This window comes from Nanorana parkeri, unplaced genomic scaffold (genome assembly GCF_000935625.1).
Source record: "Nanorana parkeri isolate BGI_ZX_2015 unplaced genomic scaffold, ASM93562v1 scaffold797, whole genome shotgun sequence".
NCBI lineage: Eukaryota > Metazoa > Chordata > Amphibia > Anura > Dicroglossidae > Nanorana > Nanorana parkeri.
In genome coordinates this window covers 774,509-795,491 of record NW_017307065.1, presented here as the reverse complement: position 1 = coordinate 795,491, position 20,983 = coordinate 774,509, and the positions used below count along the sequence as shown (strand labels likewise).

Below are 20,983 nucleotides of genomic sequence, written 5' to 3'. Positions count from 1 at the left end.
ACTTGAGCTTGGTCCCAGACCAAACCTAGGTAACCCTTTAATTGTTAATAACAAAACACCATTAAAAGAAAAAAAATCAGGAATACAATTCTGAATGCATAATGCTTGTAAGCAGCCTCGTATAGCATAATTCACAAAAGAGTGAAACGTTTTGAGAATGCAGGAGAAGTGAACAATCTAGGATTGGAAAGTGAGCTGAATTTGGAGGTTTTTCCAAATCAGCTATTTCTGGCCTTGATTGTTCACTTCTGCCTTCTGCAAACTCTTCACCATGTTGTGAATAACCCTCTTCGTGTTGCCTACACTATTTATTAATCAGTATAAGGATTTGGCAAAACAATGGGGAGTTGATTTTGTTGGATCTAATATATTTGACAGTTTGGAACCAATTATGACCAGTAGAGCCAGTTAACTAAACTGATGACTCGAAGAAAACTAAGCAGTCCTATCAGCTGTCATTCTGTTTTGTTACACATCATATAATCATTATATTTTATCATCCGTTCACCTTAAAGCATTTTTTAAGAAGCCTTGTGCCAGTAAAAACATGTTATGAAAGAGAAAAGTTACAGTACTGCATAACAAGCAACTTCAGATAAGCCTAAAAACAGGAGTTCTGGGAAGTTCTCTCAGGCTAAATTTATGGATGAGTTCAAGGAACTCAAAATGAAATAATGCAAAATTCATATTCATTTTTTGTTATTCTTTCGATCCGCTTTCACATGCTTAGTCTTTTTTCAGTCATTGGAAGCATGCTGTTTGTTATATTAGTTTTCAATTGTCATGCTGATTTTTTTTCATCTTTATCCCTATTTTGATACTCTGCATAATATTGACTTTTTTTCATGCATCACCTTTTAATAATATACTGTATATATAAAAATGAATGATCAGTTTATTGTAATGTATTCAATAAGGTATTGAGAAACTTTCTACCATTCATTTACTTAATGTGTTTCATTTTTACTTTGTTCTACATTTTGTTAACTTTTCTATACTTTTTTTCCAGCAATATGAAGCTTTTGACAGTAATTATATCTTTGTTCAGTCTCTGTACTGCAAAGTCATGGCCCAACTTTATTCTTATAATGGTTGATGACATTGGCATTGGAGATATAGGATGTTATGGGAACAATACGCTCAGGTTTGAAATGTGTTTTCTTAATTTTGTCTCCCTTTCTAGTAATGTATTTTATCTTATTTTTTATGGTGCACTTTATTAATGGCACTAATAAAGCCTTTACCTTTTACAGGCTTGAAAAAAAGTTTAAAAAATTTTCAAAATGAAATCCAGGGGCAACCTACTGACCACACCCATAAAACCACACCCCAATTTGTACTCCCACACACACACAAAACTGTACCTTTTATTTTTAGCATGTTCTAAAACAATTGGTCACAGAGTTTTGGAACAAGAAGCAGACATTGAAGGTATAAAGACAAAATGTTCTGGGCACTATGAATATTAAAATAAAGTGATGCACATAATGGGGAATTGTGCGTGTGGCAAAATTGCAGTAACAGCGGTAGTAGCTATAGGGGTATGGTTAAATAAAACCTGAGCCTATTCTGCTATGACTCAAGAGTGTTTACCACACAGAGTGTGGGTGTCAGAAGTGTGTAACACGGAACACAGGGGTCAAAAGTATGTGGCACAGGGATCTGGAGTATGTAACACATGGAGTAAAGTGTGTCCACTTTATATAAGTACTGTATACAGCTAGGAATAATTTTGAATGTGTTGTAACTCCAAAATTACCATAATAAAAACCAATAAAGAAAAGCCCCCCTATGTGATAGCAAAAAAAGAAGAAAATATTAATCAAAATAAATCTAAAAATAATAAAAAAATAAAATCCCTTTCAAGCGTGTGCGTACTCATGTAACACGCATTGCTACACATGAGTAAGAGCAATAATTATAGGTCCAATATTCACAGATCTCTCTAAACTGATGACCTGTACATGCTTTTAAAGTGTCACCTATGGGCAATTTGGGGTACTGTATTTTGTTACTATTTCACGAACGCATGCAATTTTTAACCTGTGCATGTTGGGTATCTATTTACTCATTGTAACCTCATCTTTGGGTATTGTGTACAGAGCCAGCTGTCAATCAGGCAGCAGTGTAGATCCCAACAATATTGTTGGGATCCATCCCGACTGCAGTGTGGTTCTGCACTGTCAGCATATAACGGGCAATAGCTCACTATATGCTGAGTTTTGGATCACAGTTGGGCATTAGTATATATCCTCCTGTTACCCTAAAGAGAACCATGGTTCTTTCAGCCTAAGCCATGACAGATGTGGATGAAGCTGGGAGATAGTAGGATCTGACAATGCAGCCTTTGCTTGTTCTTCACACATATAATACAGCCCCTGTCCCCTTCATACATACACTGAGTGGTCAGATTATTATGACCACCCCATCAGTACTTCGTTGGGCCACCTTTTGCCTTCAATACTGCAGCGATTCTTCTTGGCATTGACTCCACGAGATGTTGAAAGGTGATGCAAGGAATCTTACACCATGCCCGATGAATATCACTGTCCAGTTCTGTGAATGAACTTGATCAGCAACGATACTTTGGTATGTTGTGCTATTCAGACGTTGTTCCACACGAATTAAAGGGCCCAAATCATGCCAGGAAAAAATGCCCCAAACCATAACTCTGCTCCCACCAGTTTGAAGGATTGTACTCATGCATGTGGGGTGCATGCTTTCATGCTGTTTCCGACAAATTCTCACTCTGCCATCTGCATGATGCAACTGGAAACTTGATTCATCAGACTACATGACTTTTTTCCAATGCTCGACTGTCCAATCCCTGTGTTCCTGTGCGAATTGGAGACGTTTATCTTGTTAACTGCAGACAGCAAAGGTGTTCGAACAGGACTTCGGCTTTCATATCCCACATGATGCAATGTACGGCGAGCAGTGTGTTCAGAGATTATTTGAGCCGATCCCTGATTAGGATCTGCAGTAATTTGATGCACTGTTGACCTTCTGTTGTCTTGTACCAGTCTTGTCACTCTCCGTTCTGCCCTAACATTGACTAGTCGCTGACGGCCACAATTCGCACATTCAGACCCAGATTTTCAGCTGACAGTCCAGTCTTTAAAACTTTAACAACAGCTGTTCATGAACATTTAACGAATTCTGCTGTTTTGCTGATACACGCCCCCATGGCCCCGAGCGCCAACAATCATCCCATGTTCAAAGGCTGTTAAATCACGTTGTTTACCCATATCTTCAGAAAAAAATCACTTCTACTGTCATGGTAAACAACCTGCTTCCCTGTTTATAATGGTCTGGCCCTCTATCAACTTCAGCGCGACATTATAGCTAATTTGCCTACAAACGTCAGGTGGTCATAATAATCTGGCCACTCAGTGTATATAGCCCCTGTTGCTTCCTCACACAAACAATATGGTGCTCTTCTCACAAAAACAATACAGCCCTCTCCTCCCACATACAATAGAGACCCTGTCCCCTTCTTACTCAAATAATACATCCCCTGTCCTTTTCTCACACTTAGGGGTCTATTCACAAAAGGGTGAAGAGATTGGAGAAGGCAGGAGAAGTGAACAATCTAGGACAAAATAGCTGAACTGGAAAGTGATCTGAATTGGAGAATTTTTCAAAATCAGCTATGTTGTCCTAGAATGTTCACTTCTCCTGCCTTCTCCAAACTCTTCACCCTTTAGTGAATAGACCTGTTAGTGACAGAAGCTGAAGGATTTAGCGCATGGGCAGGGCCACACGCTTAGCAGGAACAATACGTGTATATGTATAGCACTCCTATAGATATATAGATGGAATGGGGGAAGTGCCACAAAGGCAGCCAGTAAACCTAATAAAAAAGTTGCTGCCTTGGGACCTGGGGCAAGAGATGAAGGGCATATGTCCTTGGTGCCCCGCGCTAGCAACACCCATGCTCAAGTTCCTGAGACAGATGAACTTCAACACTGTACTTGCAAAGGATGAATTGTCATGATATGGTACTATTTTTTTTTTTTATTTTGTTAGAAAAAATGAATGTACTATATTGAGCTGCAACTTTAAAATTTAGGTAACTGGGCTGTAATTGTCAATGCTGTGGGCCCCAGGTCAAATCTCTCCCTTAGGGATTCAGACAACAATATAACAAGTCAGCATGTCTAACCCTTACCAACTGTATCCAAAACAAACAAACAAAACAAAAAACTAAAAAATGGTGACTTGATATGCACTTTAATTGAAGGAGGATTAGTATTGTTTGGTTTTAAAGATCAGCTTATTTGCATGGCTCCAGTCTTACCTTCTTCAGAAACTGAGACATAACTGGTAACAAGTTATATTAATAGTTCTAAATTGCAATACCGATAAAATGAAGTTCTTCTTTAATCAGACAATAAGCAATCAGAGTAGTTAATGTCAGGAGATATCTAATTGCATCTTTGCATTGAACACTTTGTATAAGGAAAACGTTCTTCCAGATAAAAGCATACATTTATATTAGATACTATTATTAGTGTTTGACAACAAGCAGAAGTCAGATCATGCTCTCGCTTAGGAAAATATTTCTTCCTTAATTGCAAACAACGTTTTTATGAGCTTTAACCATAAAAATGTTTGTTGCCCCTTAACAATCATTCATATGGTTTAAAGTTGATCTATCATTCAAACACATTAATAGGCAATCTATATATAGTGTGTGTGTGTGTGTGTATTAGGGATGCACAGATACTTTTCGAGTACCAGTGCAGATAATTGGCATTTTCATGAGAACTACCAGGGTTGCAGCGGTTGCAGCTGGGACCTGGCTCTGGTGCCCCACCACTGTCCTGAGATCATTAGTCTGTATTGCTTTAGAAAAACTGTCACATGACAATAAACAAAAATGTATCAGTACTCGGCAAGTACCAGTACTCGTACTCGCAAAACTGGTATCTGTGCATCCCTTTATTTATATTTATAAAAACAAAATTGTACATTAAAACAGAGATGTACAAATCCCAGGAGCTCCGTGTGCTCCTTACACTCCTAATTTTTGAATTTTTCTCTAGTCTAGTCTTGGAGCTCAAAAGTATCGGTATATGTACTCGTACTTGTACCGAGTACTGTACTTGGTATCTGTGCAACCCTAATATATATATATATATATATAATTTGCAAATCTCATAAACCTATATTTTATTCACAATAGAAAGTAGAAAATGTAACAATTGCTTAAACAAGGAAAAATTGACCATTTTAAGGAAAACAATAAGGTAATTTTGAAATTGACGGCAGCAATATGTCTGAAAAAAGTTGGGCCAGAGCAACAAAAAGCTTGCAAAGTAAATTGGAGATCTGGAACAACATTTTGCTACTACTTACGTTATTTGGCAACAGGTCAGTAACATAATTGGGTATAAAAAGAGCATCTTGGAGGGTCAGAAAGTCAGAAGTGTCTCAGATGTAAAGAACACATAACAAAATTGCATACAATACGGCCAAGGGGACCTCCAGAGGGAGGGGCACTAGAGGGAGAAGTACAGAGTCAGCACTTGGGCTTTAAAATCAGTTGGCTACCTTGCAAATATTCATTAGAATATAGGCAGCAGAACACTTATTTACATGTACATGTCAGTACTGCATCTGAATACTGGATTAAAATAATTGTGTACGAATGGGGCAGATCTTGGAACAGGAAATACACAGACACTGAGGAATGGATGACAATGTATCTAGACAACATAGCAGGTACAAAATGCCTACTGTAAGTGCTATGTCATTCACGAATGACTTGCTTGAGGGAGAAGGTTGCCTAAGTCTAGGTCTGCTTTAATATCATGTTGCTTGTAAATCTCTTTAATGCCATGAATGAGGAAAATGCTGCTTCTAAACTCTTTCACATGACCAACGTGTCTAGCCAACAGCAGTATGTTAGGTGTTTCAATTCATAAATGGCTGCATATAGGTTGTTGTTTTCAATTAGACCCTATGTGATAGTTTTGCAACAAGATAAGAATTAGGCACATGTGATCATTGTACAATACTATGAACCTGAGAAGAGATGTATCTAGATGTACAGTATTTAGAAAATGTTGCTGCTGCATATACTTATATGATTACAAGCTTTACAAAAAAAAACACAAAAAAACAGACCTTGAGAACATTAATGTGAAGGGAGATATTTCTACTACTTTCCCATCTAAAAGTACCCATTGCGGCTGTCGTTAGATTTTCCCACTGAGGATATTTATGGTGCAATCTTAAAATGCTGTATTTGTCCTTAGAAGAGATTTATCTTGTTTTCCTGCTTTGTCTGACATCCATCACCTGGACATGAAGTGAGGAAAAATCTCACAGTTGGGGACACATACAGCAATAATATCCTGGCCAAGGTCTAAACTTCATCACAAATGAGAAATGTGTTTTATCAATGGTGATTTCTATCTGAAACTCATAAATTAGACAATGTGAGGTGAAATCTCCCAAATGGGAACACAGACCTTTTTTTACACATCCCATCCTGAAAAAAAAAAACAGTTGTTGCCGCCTGAACTGTGGAAGCTGTGCCCCACATCTTACAGAGCTGCCCCACCAATTATAGCGGATCTGATGACTGGATGCAAGAATATTCGAGAAGCAGAGAGGTGCAGAAGTCACAGGTCAACAGAATTAATGAAGTAGCAGCAGTATTAACATAAGATCCTTGCATAACCACGAGTACAGAGAACAGCACAGTAGTTAATCACCAAATCTCACAGCCAGAGGCGGCAGTGCAGTAGATGATCTCTCACTGCAGATATACAGTACATTTATGGGATTCAAGCCACACAAGTGCAATGCTAGTTTATAGAAGAAATTCAAGACAAAAGGTAAATCTTTTAGGGTACTGCTAGGGTACAATGGGCATTTCTATACATTCCCTATAACAGATAATCTTGACTTTTTGAGTCCACTTAAATATTCAGCAACCAAATATGCATTTACAAGTTGATGAAGGTTAGATAAAATGGTTTCCTGGAATCAACCCATCATTTCAAAAAGTAATTTAATGTCACTAGAACGGAACATAAAAAATGTAGCTGATTTAAACTTATGTCATAGTTTGGTAAAATTATGTTGTCAAATGCAAATTCCTCTTAATGGCATTACAGTGATTTCAAATGCTGGTACAGATTAGAAATTGCAATTGAGCAGATTTCTGCTTGCAGATACTTTAGCATCCTAATGGCTATATATACAGGACTGGTATAACATCTAACTCCTTTGAAAAATGTGGAGTGTTGCCACATGTTTCCCTAAAGAATAAAGTATTTGTTAAACTGTATGAAGCCTAAAAAAAAAGAAATTGCTTTTACTCCTAATGACAACATAATGAACTATTTCACTGCCTATAAAATGTTTGTATTTGAAGTAATTTTAACAAGCACTGTGATTACATGTAAATATTTATTTGGTGAAGGGTATATTTACTGTGAAATCCAATGATCTAAATATTAGTCTGACATTTTCCTATGCTAAAATTCAGCTCTTAATTCTAACTTTCAGAACACCGAATATAGACAAATTAGCCACAGGGGGAGCCAAGCTAACTCAACACATAGCAGCATCTCCATTATGTACTCCCAGCCGAGCAGCATTCATGACTGGCAGATATTCTGTGAGATCAGGTATAGTCTTGTATCTTATAAGTGTTTGGAATATATCCTGGAAATATTATTTTCTTATTTTACTACTGACTGCATGCAATCTTGTCTCTATGTGCTGGCATGGCAACAGCAATATTCCCAACTGTAACTGATCTCCATGTGGGTTCCCATGTTGACCCCTTGCTGTTTTAAACATTTTGCAAAACCTCAGCAACCTAAAGACAACTTGTAGCTATAACAGCTCCTGTTATCACAGTGTGGGTTTAATTTTGAAACGGTCTGTGTTGTTCAAATACTTTCAGAGTCTATTATTTTTGCTTTTTTTAGGTCAACGTGTCAATGTTCTAAACTAGCAGTTTCTTAAGAGCAGACACCCCAAGATACCTGCTTTGCTTGTGTTAGCCTGCAAATGTTCTTCCATGCTTTCTGCTTCACTTGAGTCTCTTGTTTGATTGTAGGAATAAGCCCTATACCTTCTGCGGCAGCAGGCAGAATAAAATATCTGGGTCTAGCCAGGATGGCGGATTTGTATGCCATAGATCCAGATGTTATACTGAAGGTTGTCCTCTAGGGGGAAGTGTTGAGATGGCTGGAGACTTGGAGGTAACAAGCCCAGCTGAGGCAAGGTGGCTTGTTAGGACCTCTTTAAGATCTCCTACCCTTCTAAGGGAGAAGCTCCATCCTGGAACCAGTCTGTATGTCTGGCAGACTGGGGAGCAGTTTGCCTGTGTGGCAATCCACCTGTGTGGTGAAAAGACAAGTCTGTGTGCCCAGAAGTTTTGGTTAAAGGAACCACCTGAAGTCAGTGAGACTTACAAATGTTATGTTGCTTACAGAAAAACTGTACTTTGTTTGGAAACCCCTGTGAGGGAACACCCCTGTGCTGACTTTTCTTTCTAGTTTTTGAGTTAATAAAAGTGGGCAAAGAAGCCCTTTTACAAAGAAGTGAGTGTCCTTAATGTGCTATCGTTTGGAGCTAATTCTCACGTTTTGATGTACCTATATTTGTTCCCATTATCCATTGAAAGCACTGCAGTTCCCAGTAACGACACTGTCAGTGGAAAATGGGACGACAGGTGAGCAGTGCCTGTAGGCTTAAAGTGACACTATATCCCAACATTTTTTCTACTAACACATATCTACATGTTAAGCATTCCATAAATCCACATTCATTTTTTATTCAAAATCATTTTGTTTTTACTTTTAAAAGCCTTACCTGTGCGTTCTGTTCCTTCTTTCCACTCACATTTCTGGTTTTGTGCATTCTTAAAATAACTCTGGGTGCACACACACATATGCCATTTCCTTCCCCTCAACTGAATCTTTTTTAACTGAATGCATTACAAGCAGGTGGCTAAACATATCCCAGTACATTCTTTACTTCCTATATGGGCACAAACACTTGCATTGTGTGCTGTTCACCTCCACCAGCTCCAGGTAGGAGAACACTTATTCCTCTAAGCTCCAAGCAGGGAAGCATATGTGTTAGTGTGTAGTGTACTACGGACAGCGCAGGCGCTGGGAGGGGGAGGGTCAGGGGGATGGCTTATCACTGTGGCTGTTTCTATGGACGTAAGGAGACTTGTCCATGGTAACAGCTGGGAGCGTGCACACAACAGACTACATGGGACCCTAAAGGGATGGAGTCATTTGAAAGCAGCAACCAGGGAGGAGAACATTTTCAGAAGAGTATTTGAGAACACCAATAAAAGAAATATGAACATTAATACATGATAAGTGCTGTGTTCTGCAGCACTATATATATATTTTTTTAAATTTGGGTTTAACATCAATTTAACTCTGCAATTGAAGATCAAACTCCCTCTATTAATAGTGTGCAGGCAAAATCAGAGGAATAGTCCGATGGATAATACAGCTGCTGGCTTGCCAAAACTGCTAGCGTTAAAGCTGTTCCTATACAGCTGGCAGAGGCAGTCCCTCCCCACCAGTTTGTGACCTCTGCTGCACCACAGTGGCAAGTACAGTATCTGACTACCATTTTCTGGAACACTAGTAGGGTTTAAGTGTTGGGGAGGGGGGTACAGTTTAGATAATATAAACTTGCTGCTGCAGACAGGGTTTTAGTTTTGATTGAAAACATCTTGTCAAATTTTAAAGAGGAGGGCTAGGGGACTGGCAATAAACAGGAGGAGGAGGATTGGGGTACTGGTGAGAAGGAAGAGGAGCGCTGGGGTGCTGGAGTTGAGGAGGAGGAGGGTTGTGCTGATGGTGGCAAAGACAAAAGGAAATTTAGGCGACTTTTTGGGGAATATGTAATTCCTCCATGATCCAAGGGGAACAGTGTACAGGGATCTATGCCACCATCCAAGAGGAAGCACAAGGTGGCCCACTCCAAGCTAGCTAACCTCTTTGCTGCATCTCCTGATGGTAACTGGTCAAACCGGCCTGTAGGCATAGAGAACTCCTAATGTGTAAAGGCTGGCTGTAAATAAAATAAAACTAGTGATCAATGTGAACATTTGGGTGTCCATGCTTGACCATTGGCTGAAGGTGGCTGTGCTTTAAGTACTAAACTGCCCTGCTGAATGTGTCAGAGAGGGCCTTCAACATAGCAGGGTGAATTTGTGACTAAGAAGCTGCATTGTAATAACATGAGTGAGGGTGCATTGCTGTGTTAGTAGGCTATAGTTACATTAGTAGGCCATAGTTTAAGAGGGAGACACCAGGAAAGTTTTTTTTTTTTTTTTAAATCCACATTAGAGTGTATGTATTTAACAGAAGAAGATGATAAAATATTGAAGTGACTATGTGCACAGTATTTAAGCACTTATACTAAGCTGCATTTTGAAAAGGACCTAAACCAGAAAGCTGATAACAAAAAAAATTAGAGTTATTTTTTATTAAAAAGCTTCCAAAATAGTTGTTGCAGTCTTTAAACACTTTGACTAGTCCGCTTTGTCAATAGGACCCACACCAGCTAACCTTTAATTAAAAACCTGCATTATAGCGTATTTATTTTGTTGTAAATATTGTAGTATGTACATGCACAGTATTTAATCACCTTTACAAAACCCCATTTTAATCAGAACAATCTGCATTATAGTGTATTTATTGCACTGTAAAAAGCTCCCAGAATATGGTATCGGGTAAGTGCACAGTATTTAATCATTTGTACTAGACCCCAGGACATGACCCACACCAGCCATTTTAAAATCTAGAAATTGACATTTCATAAAACATTTTGGGTATATCTTCCTCCATATTGTCTGTTGATCTCTCCCTAATCTCCTGTAGGAGCGTGCAAAACAGTGTGCATATACGGTTTTCATCAGTCAGCACCAGCTTTAGCACCTAGCTTTCCCTGAAGTCTGTTATCTTTCCATAACTACCTCATGTGTGCTCCAACACACACTGAACAAATGCAGCTGGGAACACTGAATTTTATAGGGAAGGGGCTGACACATAACACAATTCCAAGATTGAACCTTCCAAGCCAGCTGAAAACAGTTCAGAAGCCAGGAAGTGCATTGCTGTTAACTGGTTTCTTTGGATCCAAATGGCTGCATTAGTTCGTCATTTTCTCGAAGTACAAACTACTTCAGTTCGGGTCGAACTTTGCTCCTTGCACAGTTCCATATAAAAAGTCTTGTATTCTATTTTTTTCTAGCGTTTATCATTGTAAAACGGCACATATTTTTACATTCAGTTCATTATATTATACAATGTGTTCTTCTTAATGAAATTGTTAATCACTATTTAATAAAGAGACATACCAAAAGTCTGATATGGGACCACCATTAGCTGAAATTGTAAACAATTCACATGGTGTTTGCTGAAAGATACATTAAAAATGAAAAAAAAAACTAAAAAACTAAATGACAGCTGAGTGTTCAGCTGTTATTGAAAAAGAGGTTCATTTGCACATTCATTATGTTATTCCAGAAAGCTATTTCTGTGTCTCATTTGCTTAGCATCATTCCAAGGTGTTAATTAGCATAAGATGGCTAAACATAAGCTGAACCATTCTGGGATAGCTAATGCTGTATTTATGCCATCCAAAACTACAGGAAGGTTTTGGGTGAATAAAGATAATAATAACAATGATGATAATAATAATAACAATAATAACATTTTTAGTAGTACTAACTATAGTATTAACATAATTTGCTTTTATTATCGCATTACAGTGCTTTTGTCATGAATGGTTAACTGAAATATTGTATTAAGTGTTAGCAGGTAAAATTATTTTTATGTGCATTTGTATTAAACTACTCATTGATTTTGTAAAACTGATGTAGAGTGTAAAAACAAATTGCAGCAATTCATCTCACTACTTCATCACAAAAATGAAAGGGAGATGTGGATTTTCATAAGAAAGTAATGCTCAGTATTAAATACTCTTGTCAGTTGATTACTGTCCTCTGATATGGATCATTAGCAGTAACCCAGCACTACTAGTGTCTACACTCTGGTCGCAAATGTTATTAGCAAAGTCATGTTTCTAAGTGACATGAAAGCAGTGCAGGGAGCAAAGCAGAATCATTTAAGCGGTCCAAGTTAAACACAGGCTAATGTCTGGTCAGGCAAGTCTAAATTGTGTTCAGCAAACAGGCCAAAATTGGAGCAACTGACATGATTCCGAGGTAGTAAACAATCTGGTCAGCACAGGCTTAATTTAATTATACAGTACTTTGCAGACAAACTACTATGTAGGGTCTAAATCAGTGCTCCTCAAACTACATCTCACAGGCCAGTAACAGTCCACCTGTTGACATGGTCTCTTCAATAAGAAGGCCCTATAAGCAGGGTTTTCTCATTGTTTGCCAGGGAAAGACATTGTGTAGTGTTACAGCAGGCATCTGACACTAGAACATAGAGTGTTCTAGCATCCAGCAATGTACCAGGCACCATCAAGTCAAGTGATCTCCTTTCTATGATATCTGTATTGCCCAGTCTATTGAGAGGAGTGGTGCTTACCATGCAGCCTGGCATGTAAATAAATGCCAACTAAACATCTATGATGGGGCATTATTTATACTGACACAGGGGCACTTCTGACACAGACACACAGGAGTACCATTTCCACTAGCATAGGCACCACTCTTACCACTGACAAAGGGGCATGTATTATTTCCACTGACCACTGTTGAAGGGACATTTTTGCTTGCACTGACACCGGCCATTTGTTTACTTTTACTGACCACAGTCGGACTTCAAGTGTGATGCACAGTGAACTGGACCTTTTTAAAAAAAAAAGTTTGGGGACCTCTGGTCTTTATATTCAGAAGAAAAATGAAGTTTAGGGCAGGCCGATCTAACTCATATTCTATAATAGATTTTGGATTAGGTGAGACAGGAAAGTAACAATATACAATGCAAAGCAAGGTCAATACCAGACAGTTGTCAAAATCTGAAAGCCTGGTCAGTTGCAGGAAAAAAAACTAGAACACAGTCAGTTTAGTAGGAAAGCTGAAAGATCATTCAACAAGTTGAGAGTGCATTTAGTGTAATTAAAGAATATCTGTAGCAAAGCAATGCTGTGGAGGATGGTAGAGAAGGTAGACAACACACTTTTTGTTCTTGCAGCTGTGAGGTTTTAGTGTATTTTAGAAGTATCACATCTACTCTGCTCTGATCCTGTGTGTGTTTATACTTTTTTGCCTGTTACCATAGCATACCTCAATAAAAGATTGCAGAACATTTATTGTTCTTTTAGAAGTAAAGCTAGAAACGAGAAATCTATAGTTACATCTTCTCGTTTTGTAGTTTCTAGCTCAGATATGCAGTCACATAGTTGATCTGCTCTACTATAAAGACTAAAAAGTGAGGCCTGACCTGTAATTTACAATATTGTTTTAGTATATGTGAACATACAAGAAAAGTCAAAGCCTGAACAGCAAAGTTTTGGAGGATGTATATTTTTCCTCAATCTCATCAAACACCCTTTCTTTGTGTTGTTCTTTTACACCCATCAATAATGACAAAGCACTCAGCGGACAACCCTATTGCAACTCTTGTATAGGAACATTTCAGCTGTCAGCCAGGAAAGTCAAGCCAACCAATAAGCATTTTTTTTCCAAGAGCAGTATGATGCAATGTTAAAGTGACAATGAAGGAAAACAGCAAAATGCACAGCTGAAATATAAAAGTTTGAACTGTCTTTCCTAACAACAAAACAATACATTTGTTTAGATGGTTTTCTAATAAATGCACCCCTGCCAAATAGCAGACAGGTTCTGAGCTCCCTGTTTTCTACTTAAAGCAATACCGCTTGGTTAGGGGACTGAACCAGCCCAATTGGCTTGCAATTATAGTCCCTTCTCACTGTCTGAATTATGCTCTGCAGGCAAATACAAAAAGTTATTGAAAGACAGATGAGGTTTTGTTTAAAAATTACATTTAGGTTCACTACCTCATATCAGCATGAAGAAAGCCTGCAGAGACTAGGAAAAAGTTAAGTAACTCTGCCTATTCCATGCCTCCTAGACTAAACAAGCATTAGCGTCTCATGGCCTGGGGGGCTATTTTTTAACTAACTTTAAAAGAAAACAATACTGTTGTTCAGTACTGCAAAAATGGGGCATGTAGTATTTTTAGAGTGATGCCCTTGTTATTCAGTAAAACATCCTTCTATGAATCTTTTATCTACAAAGGTAACAATGCAAAAAATAAATAATTATATTTATTCTTCTTTGTTCTACTCATGGAATTTACCAACGTCACCTTGGCCAAAAACAAACTAGACTGGACTATTGTTCTCTCATATGCTAAGCTGAATGGAGAAATCAATTTCCCTGAGACCATTAAATATTATAAAGCACCCCACCTTGCAGGAATCTTGGACTGGTGCAGATACTCAGATTCCAAACTGGATTGCCTTAGAACAGGAGAGCAGTGCTACTCCTTTAGTGTTTTCCTCTGCTGCCACAAACCCATTTCAAGTAATTTAGGAATCCCCCCCACCATAGTCCCTAGCCTAAATTTGGTGCTCTCAACTGTCCTTAAAAAATAATTGGATCAGGACATTACAAACTTGACCCCAGTTCTGGGCAACCAGGATTTTTAACTCTATTTGATAGATACACAATTCCTAAGGCTTCATAGGAACCTTAAGTTTAGATGCAAAAATTATATAAGGCCACCAGAGTTCCTTGGGTACTTTACCCTTGTACCCTTGTGTACTCTACTCACTGCCCTCCTTCATCCAGGTGGAAAATCTTACAGTTGTATAATTTTCTAATTTCTCCCTATAGAAAATATGACCACACTCACAAAACCACCTTATTTGAGAAACAATGCAGACAGAGCAGTAGGTTCAGCAAATCTTGTCTAATAACCATTCTCTCCTAATAAGTCACCCAGACCAATTTCACGCGCCGCTCCTGCTTATGTGAAAAAGGGATCTACAAACACATTTTATCCCAGAATAGAGGGATGACATGCTGTACTTTTCTCACTGATTCTCTATCTCGAGAAGACTCCAAGAGGTATCTAAAGTGTGTTGAAGATAAGAGCAATAGGATACAGTCCTTCACATGTTCTGGAAATCCCTATGAATGAGACGCTTCTGGTAATAGGTCCAAAACCACATATGTAAAGTAATATAAATCAACTTTGGGGAACACACTGCTGCCTATCTTCTGCATTTGGGGTTTCCCATGGGCAAATATAAATGCTCATTGCTAATAGATCTAGTGAACGCAGCTAGGGCCTGTATCCCATCTTTAGAGAGACAGGAGACACCCCCTTCACTACAATTGTGCTTTGTTAGAATTGTTAAACTTAGGAACATGGAAGACCTCACTGCAACCATGTATCATAGAGATGAATAATTCTGGCGTACATGGGTCTACAAATTGTACCTGCATTCAAAAATACAGGTGCCTTGGATACAGGAAGCACTCTAGAGAGAGAGGTTGGAAAGAAGCCCTCCCACACTTCCTTAATGTACCATTTTCATGGCCCAATAATCTCTGTCCATTTTAGTTACCTCTCTTGCCCCCTTCCCAACCACTGTAACGCTTCCTGTGAGCACGATGGCGAGTGTTGGATCTCAGCTGCGGAGGTAAGTGGAAATGGTTCAGTAGGGAGGTTCGCAGTAACACTTTAAGTCAGTGAGTGCAGTCGGAACCCCTTACACATCATACACCATTTATCCTGGGAGCATTGAGTTGTAATCTTGTTGTATAATCACGCTCCCAATTATATAGCATTGGGGCCGTGTTGTGAATTGTAGTTCGATTCCTTAGTTGCTTCACTAAGGATCGAACTAATCCATCTCATATGGTTTGAGGAATTACCGTCCAGGGTATATGGTGCAACAGTGTTTGAAGAGAGAGCCAGTTAACGTCACTAAGCCCACTATGAGTACATGCAGGTGACAACAACTATGGATAAGCAGCAATAATGGAGTAGATAGCAGAAGAGCAGAGAGGATGTAATATGTACGTCTGCGGTTCTTCTCGACCTGGGTAAGGGGCCCTTTAAGTGCACCTATCTCCATAGGTTCCTCTCTCCTAGGCGGACTTGGTCTCGGGATCGGACTGGGGTATCCACTCCCTCGTTCCGCCCTGCGCTCTCGGATACGCCGGTCAATGGCCACGGCTCTGTGGATAAGTGCGTCTAGCGTAACCGGTAGGTCTGCGCGTGCGAGTTCGTCCTTCAGCATTTCGGACAGCCCCAGACGAAACTGATTTCGTAGGCTTAACTCATTCCATTGAGTCTCTCTAGCCCATCTTTGGAATTCCGCGATATAGTCTTCGACGGGTCGTTTTCCCTGTTTCAGGCTACGGATGGCGGACTCGGCTGTAAGCTGTTTACAGGGATCTTCGTAGAGGAGATCCATTGCCTGGATGAACTCTGGGTAGGAGTCAAGTATCGGATCCTCATTCTCAATAAAGGTGTTAGCCCATGCTCTGGGTTCACCACGTAGATATGATATGAGGGTCCTTACCTTGATGTGGTCGTTTACGTAAGTCCTTGGTATTAAGATCGAACATGAGATTGCAAGCGTTGATGATATCCCGGTAATGTCGTCTATTGCCAGAGAAGGCATCTGGGGGGCTGACCTTGGGCTCTGGCCCCTCCCTTGGAGCCTCAGGTGCGTCTCGGTGTTGGGCGAGTCGGCCTCTAAGATCTCGATTTTCAGCCCTTAGTTCAGTCACGTTTGCGGTGAGCGCCTCGATGCGTTGAGTAAGGGTAACGAGGTGCGCGGCAAGCTCCGCTGGATCCATATCCCTACAATGGGGGGTTCTAGCAAACTGTAACGCTTCCTGTGAGCACGATGGCGAGTGTTGGATCTCAGCTGCGGAGGTAAGTGGAAATGGTTCAGTAGGGAGGTTCGCAGTAACACTTTAAGTCAGTGAGTGCAGTCGGAACCCCTTACACATCATACACCATTTATCCTGGGAGCATTGAGTTGTAATCTTGTTGTATAATCACGCTCCCAATTATATAGCATTGGGGCCGTGTTGTGAATTGTAGTTTGATTCCTTAGTTGCTTCACTAAGGATCGAACTAATCCATCTCATATGGTTTGAGGAATTACCGTCCAGGGTATATGGTGCAACAGTGTTTGAAGAGAGAGCCAGTTAACGTCACTAAGCCCACTATGAGTACATGCAGGTGACAACAACTATGGATAAGCAGCAATAATGGAGTAGATAGCAGAAGAGCAGAGAGGATGTAATATGAGACTTCCCCACAAGGTGGCAGTACCAACACTTCCCCTGTATATAGAATGGCAGTGATATACTTGCTGTTTGGTGAGAGTCCAGTCAGGGGAAGTGTATGTTCCTTGGTGCTGGGGGTATCTGCAGGCGGGATCGATGAACTGTAGCTCCAGAAGCTGGTCACAGGGTCTCTGCTCACGATGGGGTTCCTAATAGCTTGCTCGACGTACTATTTTGCTAGAACGTCGAGCAAGTGTTCAGCCTCAGTTTAAGTAGGCAGAGGCAATTGTTGGGGGCGGAGCCGGAGACGAGACCCGACCCGAGCGTCTCCTAGCAACGGGACGCCGCCGGGCCTCGTCCGTCGCGTCACACTGCCTGTGAGAAGGAGAGGAGGAGCGCTGCGGAACGGCCGCCCGTCGCCTAGCAACTGGACGCCGATGACGGGGCCGTCCCCGCGCTGGCCTCAGAGTCCGGCACAGCCTGCGTTCCTGACAACCACCTCCTCCTTTTTTTCTCTTCTTTTTCTTTCCCTTTTCTTCTCCTCTTTTCTTCCCAGCTTTCACTGTCCCTCTATTAATTTTTTGTAAAACTAATTGCTTAAAATATGAACACAGATGTTTGTATCTTAGACATTTCAAATATGAATCACTGCAATAAGGAGATGACTTGTATAGTAGTTGTTTATTAGGGTTTGGACTGTTTTGATATGTTTAAGCCCTATCTGGGAATGATATGTCAACTTGAATTATGTCGGAATCCTAGATAATATGGCTACTGGCTATCCATTTTAGAAATCGTGAGGCATATGAAAACTTTTTATAGCAAATTGCTTTGTTGCATGCAATTTCAATGCTATGATATTGCAGCACCCTGGACATATCACTTTTTAATTAAAGGAAAAAAAGACTACAGGTAATAAAAATATGAACAGAAAAAGTTAACAGAACATTTAGTCCAAGTGGATAACATTTTTGCTAGTTTCCCGATATTACTGCCATGCCTCTCATTTTAACAAATCCAGCTACAGATTATTAACAGGTAAGGTTGACAGAGGTCAGTTGCCCAAACAGTTGATGCACTTGGCATGTCAGGGGAAGTAATAATTCTTCTTTTATAGCTTTACGACATTGATAGTCATATGGATAAATGGCTAAGAATTCTTAGAACAGGAATTATTATAGTTAGTATCGGCTGAAAACAAGAGATATCTTCTGTCTCTGGGCTATATAACAGAAGCTGCTCACAGTTTGATTGGAAGGTGTTGTATAAAATATATTTGCAGGATTTATCGAGACAAATAATTCACAGATTGTTTCCAGTGGCTCTGTTTTGTGTGTGATTCATCGCTTGAGAAAACAAAGTCATTAGTTATATTAGTTTCTTGGTAACAGAATGAAGAGATTGGCTACTCTGTAGACAGTTATCTAAAAATAGGATTATTTATTACAGTTCTGATAGATGACAAGCCATCCTTTTAGTGTCGGAAAAATGATATTGTGTGTTAGAGGGAACAAAATTTTGTTTAATAAATTGACTGAAGGAGGTGTGGAAGGAATTAATGTATTCTTTTAACTTTTGTGCACATTGTTTAATCATTTGTTAATATGAGCTGCACTGTATTTGGATTGTTGTATTTTATTCTTTGTAAGATGATATTCTCTGTCCGTCAACTCCGCACATAGAAATAAACTTGAAGGTGTGACCCTTTTCAGCACATGAAGGAAAACAGCAATGGGTGAAATGATGAAAAATAAAACGAATTAGTTTAATTTTGTAATAATTTTGGATTTTTTTTCTTTACTTTAATATGTTATAGATGCCACAAACATAGTAAAGCTATTATGGTGTCTACTTCATGCTACAACTGTCAAAATCTATATAACACACCACCATATTATATTGTGGTAAATACACAATATTATATTCCATTTTAATTATGGAAGTGGTCGGTACAGTGAATGCTATTGGGGGTTGAAAGGAGAATGGAACTGAATACAGTAGATTAAAAATTGTAATTGGTATACTGGCTTTCATTAGGGAGAGAAAGAGGATTAAAGGTGATCTTAGGTGAATTCCCTTAGCAGCTTTCCTGCATAAATGACAGGCTGCTTTAATATACGGATGAATGGAGCTGTTACTCAGACACATTGCGTGTGAGCATATCAATGTCTGTTCCTGCCCTCACCCGTGCTATAGCTGAATGACAGCTTTATTCATCCATAGAGATAAATGGAGTATGTCACTTGCACAGCACCCATCTTCTTGTTGAGATCTGTGAGCTGTATCTGCTGAATGAGCCCTCATTAATTGACTGCCTTAACTAATAATCCTTAGAACCGGTGTAGGAACAGGAAGTGTTGAAGTGTTGAAGTTATAACTGAAATTAGCCTTCAAGAGACCAGAAGCCTAACTGATATCACCTTTTTCTAGCTAGAGTTAACATCTACTTCACTTGAGCAACTGTTTACCTGCCTACAGTATACAATTAATTGCTGCCTTTAAAAGTTACCTGCACTTATACACTGAGTGGCCAGATTATTATGACCACCCCATCAGTACTTCGTTGGGCCGCCTCGTGACTCCACGAGATGACTTCGTTGGGCCGACCCTTGACTCCACGAGATGTTGAAAGGTGATGCGAGGAATCTGACACTGCACTGTTGCCCTTCTGTTGTCTTGTACCAGTCTTGCCACTCTCCGTTCTGCCCTAACATTGCCTAGTCGCTGACGGCCACGATTCGCACGTTCAAACCCAGATTTTCGGCTGACAGTCCAGTCTTTAAACACTTTAACAATGAGCCCCTCTTGAACATTTAACAAATTCTGCTGTTTTGCTGATCCTCGCTCCATGGCTTGAGCACCAACAATCATCCCACGTTCAAAGGCTGTTAAATCGCGTTGCTTACCCAAATCTTCAGAAAAAAAATCCTTCTACTGTTGTGGTAAACAACCTGCTTTTCTATTTTTAATGGTCTGGCCCTCTAGCAACTTCAGCGCGAAATTATAGCTAATTAGCCTACAAACGTCAGGTGGTCATAATAAACTGGCCACTCAATGTGATATGATCACATGCGGTTAGAAAACACTCTCCCTGAATGCACAATCGATGCGTCCAGGGAGAGTGATTGATTCCTAACTGAATGTAAACATATCACGTATCTTTACATGCGGAGTGCAGGCGTAACTTAGTGATCGGTAACTTAGGTGACAGCTGCCATTTGTAAACGCCAAATTTAGGGATTTCTGTTGCAGGAAAACGCAAGTTCCTGATGCAGAAATCCCTAATTGCACCCAAAATAAAGATGTGAATGCAGCCTATTACACTTCTACTCCCCCCTCCCCCCACCACATGTAAAAAAAATACAACCCCTGTACATATATATACACACGCACACACGTAACCCCAGTCCGTGCCCCCCCAGCCAAGACCTTACCAATCAATTCTTCACAATCCTTTCGGCCAGCATTCACTGAAAGAGCGCTGGCCGCAAGGATCCGAGTGTCGTCGCAGATTCAGCAACACAGTCTGCATCCGACAGAGATGTAGACCATGTCCGCAGCTGCGATCCCTCCTGTCAGCTCTCTCTCCTCCCAGCCGTTGTGTAGCTGAAGCGGCCGGGAGGAGCGGTTACCTACAGGACGGGTCGCAGCGGTGGGGACCTCAGCACTGCCCGCCACGATCCCCTCCGCAGCTCATCTGACGGCACCATCTCCCTGCCCCCGCAC

The 20,983-nt window shown here is 40.0% G+C and overlaps 1 protein-coding gene across 1 annotated transcript in view; it reads left to right on the top strand.

Moving 5' to 3' along the window:
• Positions 1 to 1,011: 1,011 nt before the first annotated feature.
• The window catches only part of LOC108793972 (steryl-sulfatase-like), a 117,640-nt gene continuing 97,668 nt past the window's right edge, over positions 1,012 to 20,983 (top strand). The window contains exons 1-2 of the mRNA XM_018564936.1: positions 1,012 to 1,144; positions 7,525 to 7,646. Of these exons, the coding sequence (XP_018420438.1) occupies positions 1,014 to 1,144; positions 7,525 to 7,646 (253 nt within the window). The 5' untranslated portion in view covers positions 1,012 to 1,013. The remainder of the gene's footprint in view (positions 1,145 to 7,524; positions 7,647 to 20,983) is intronic.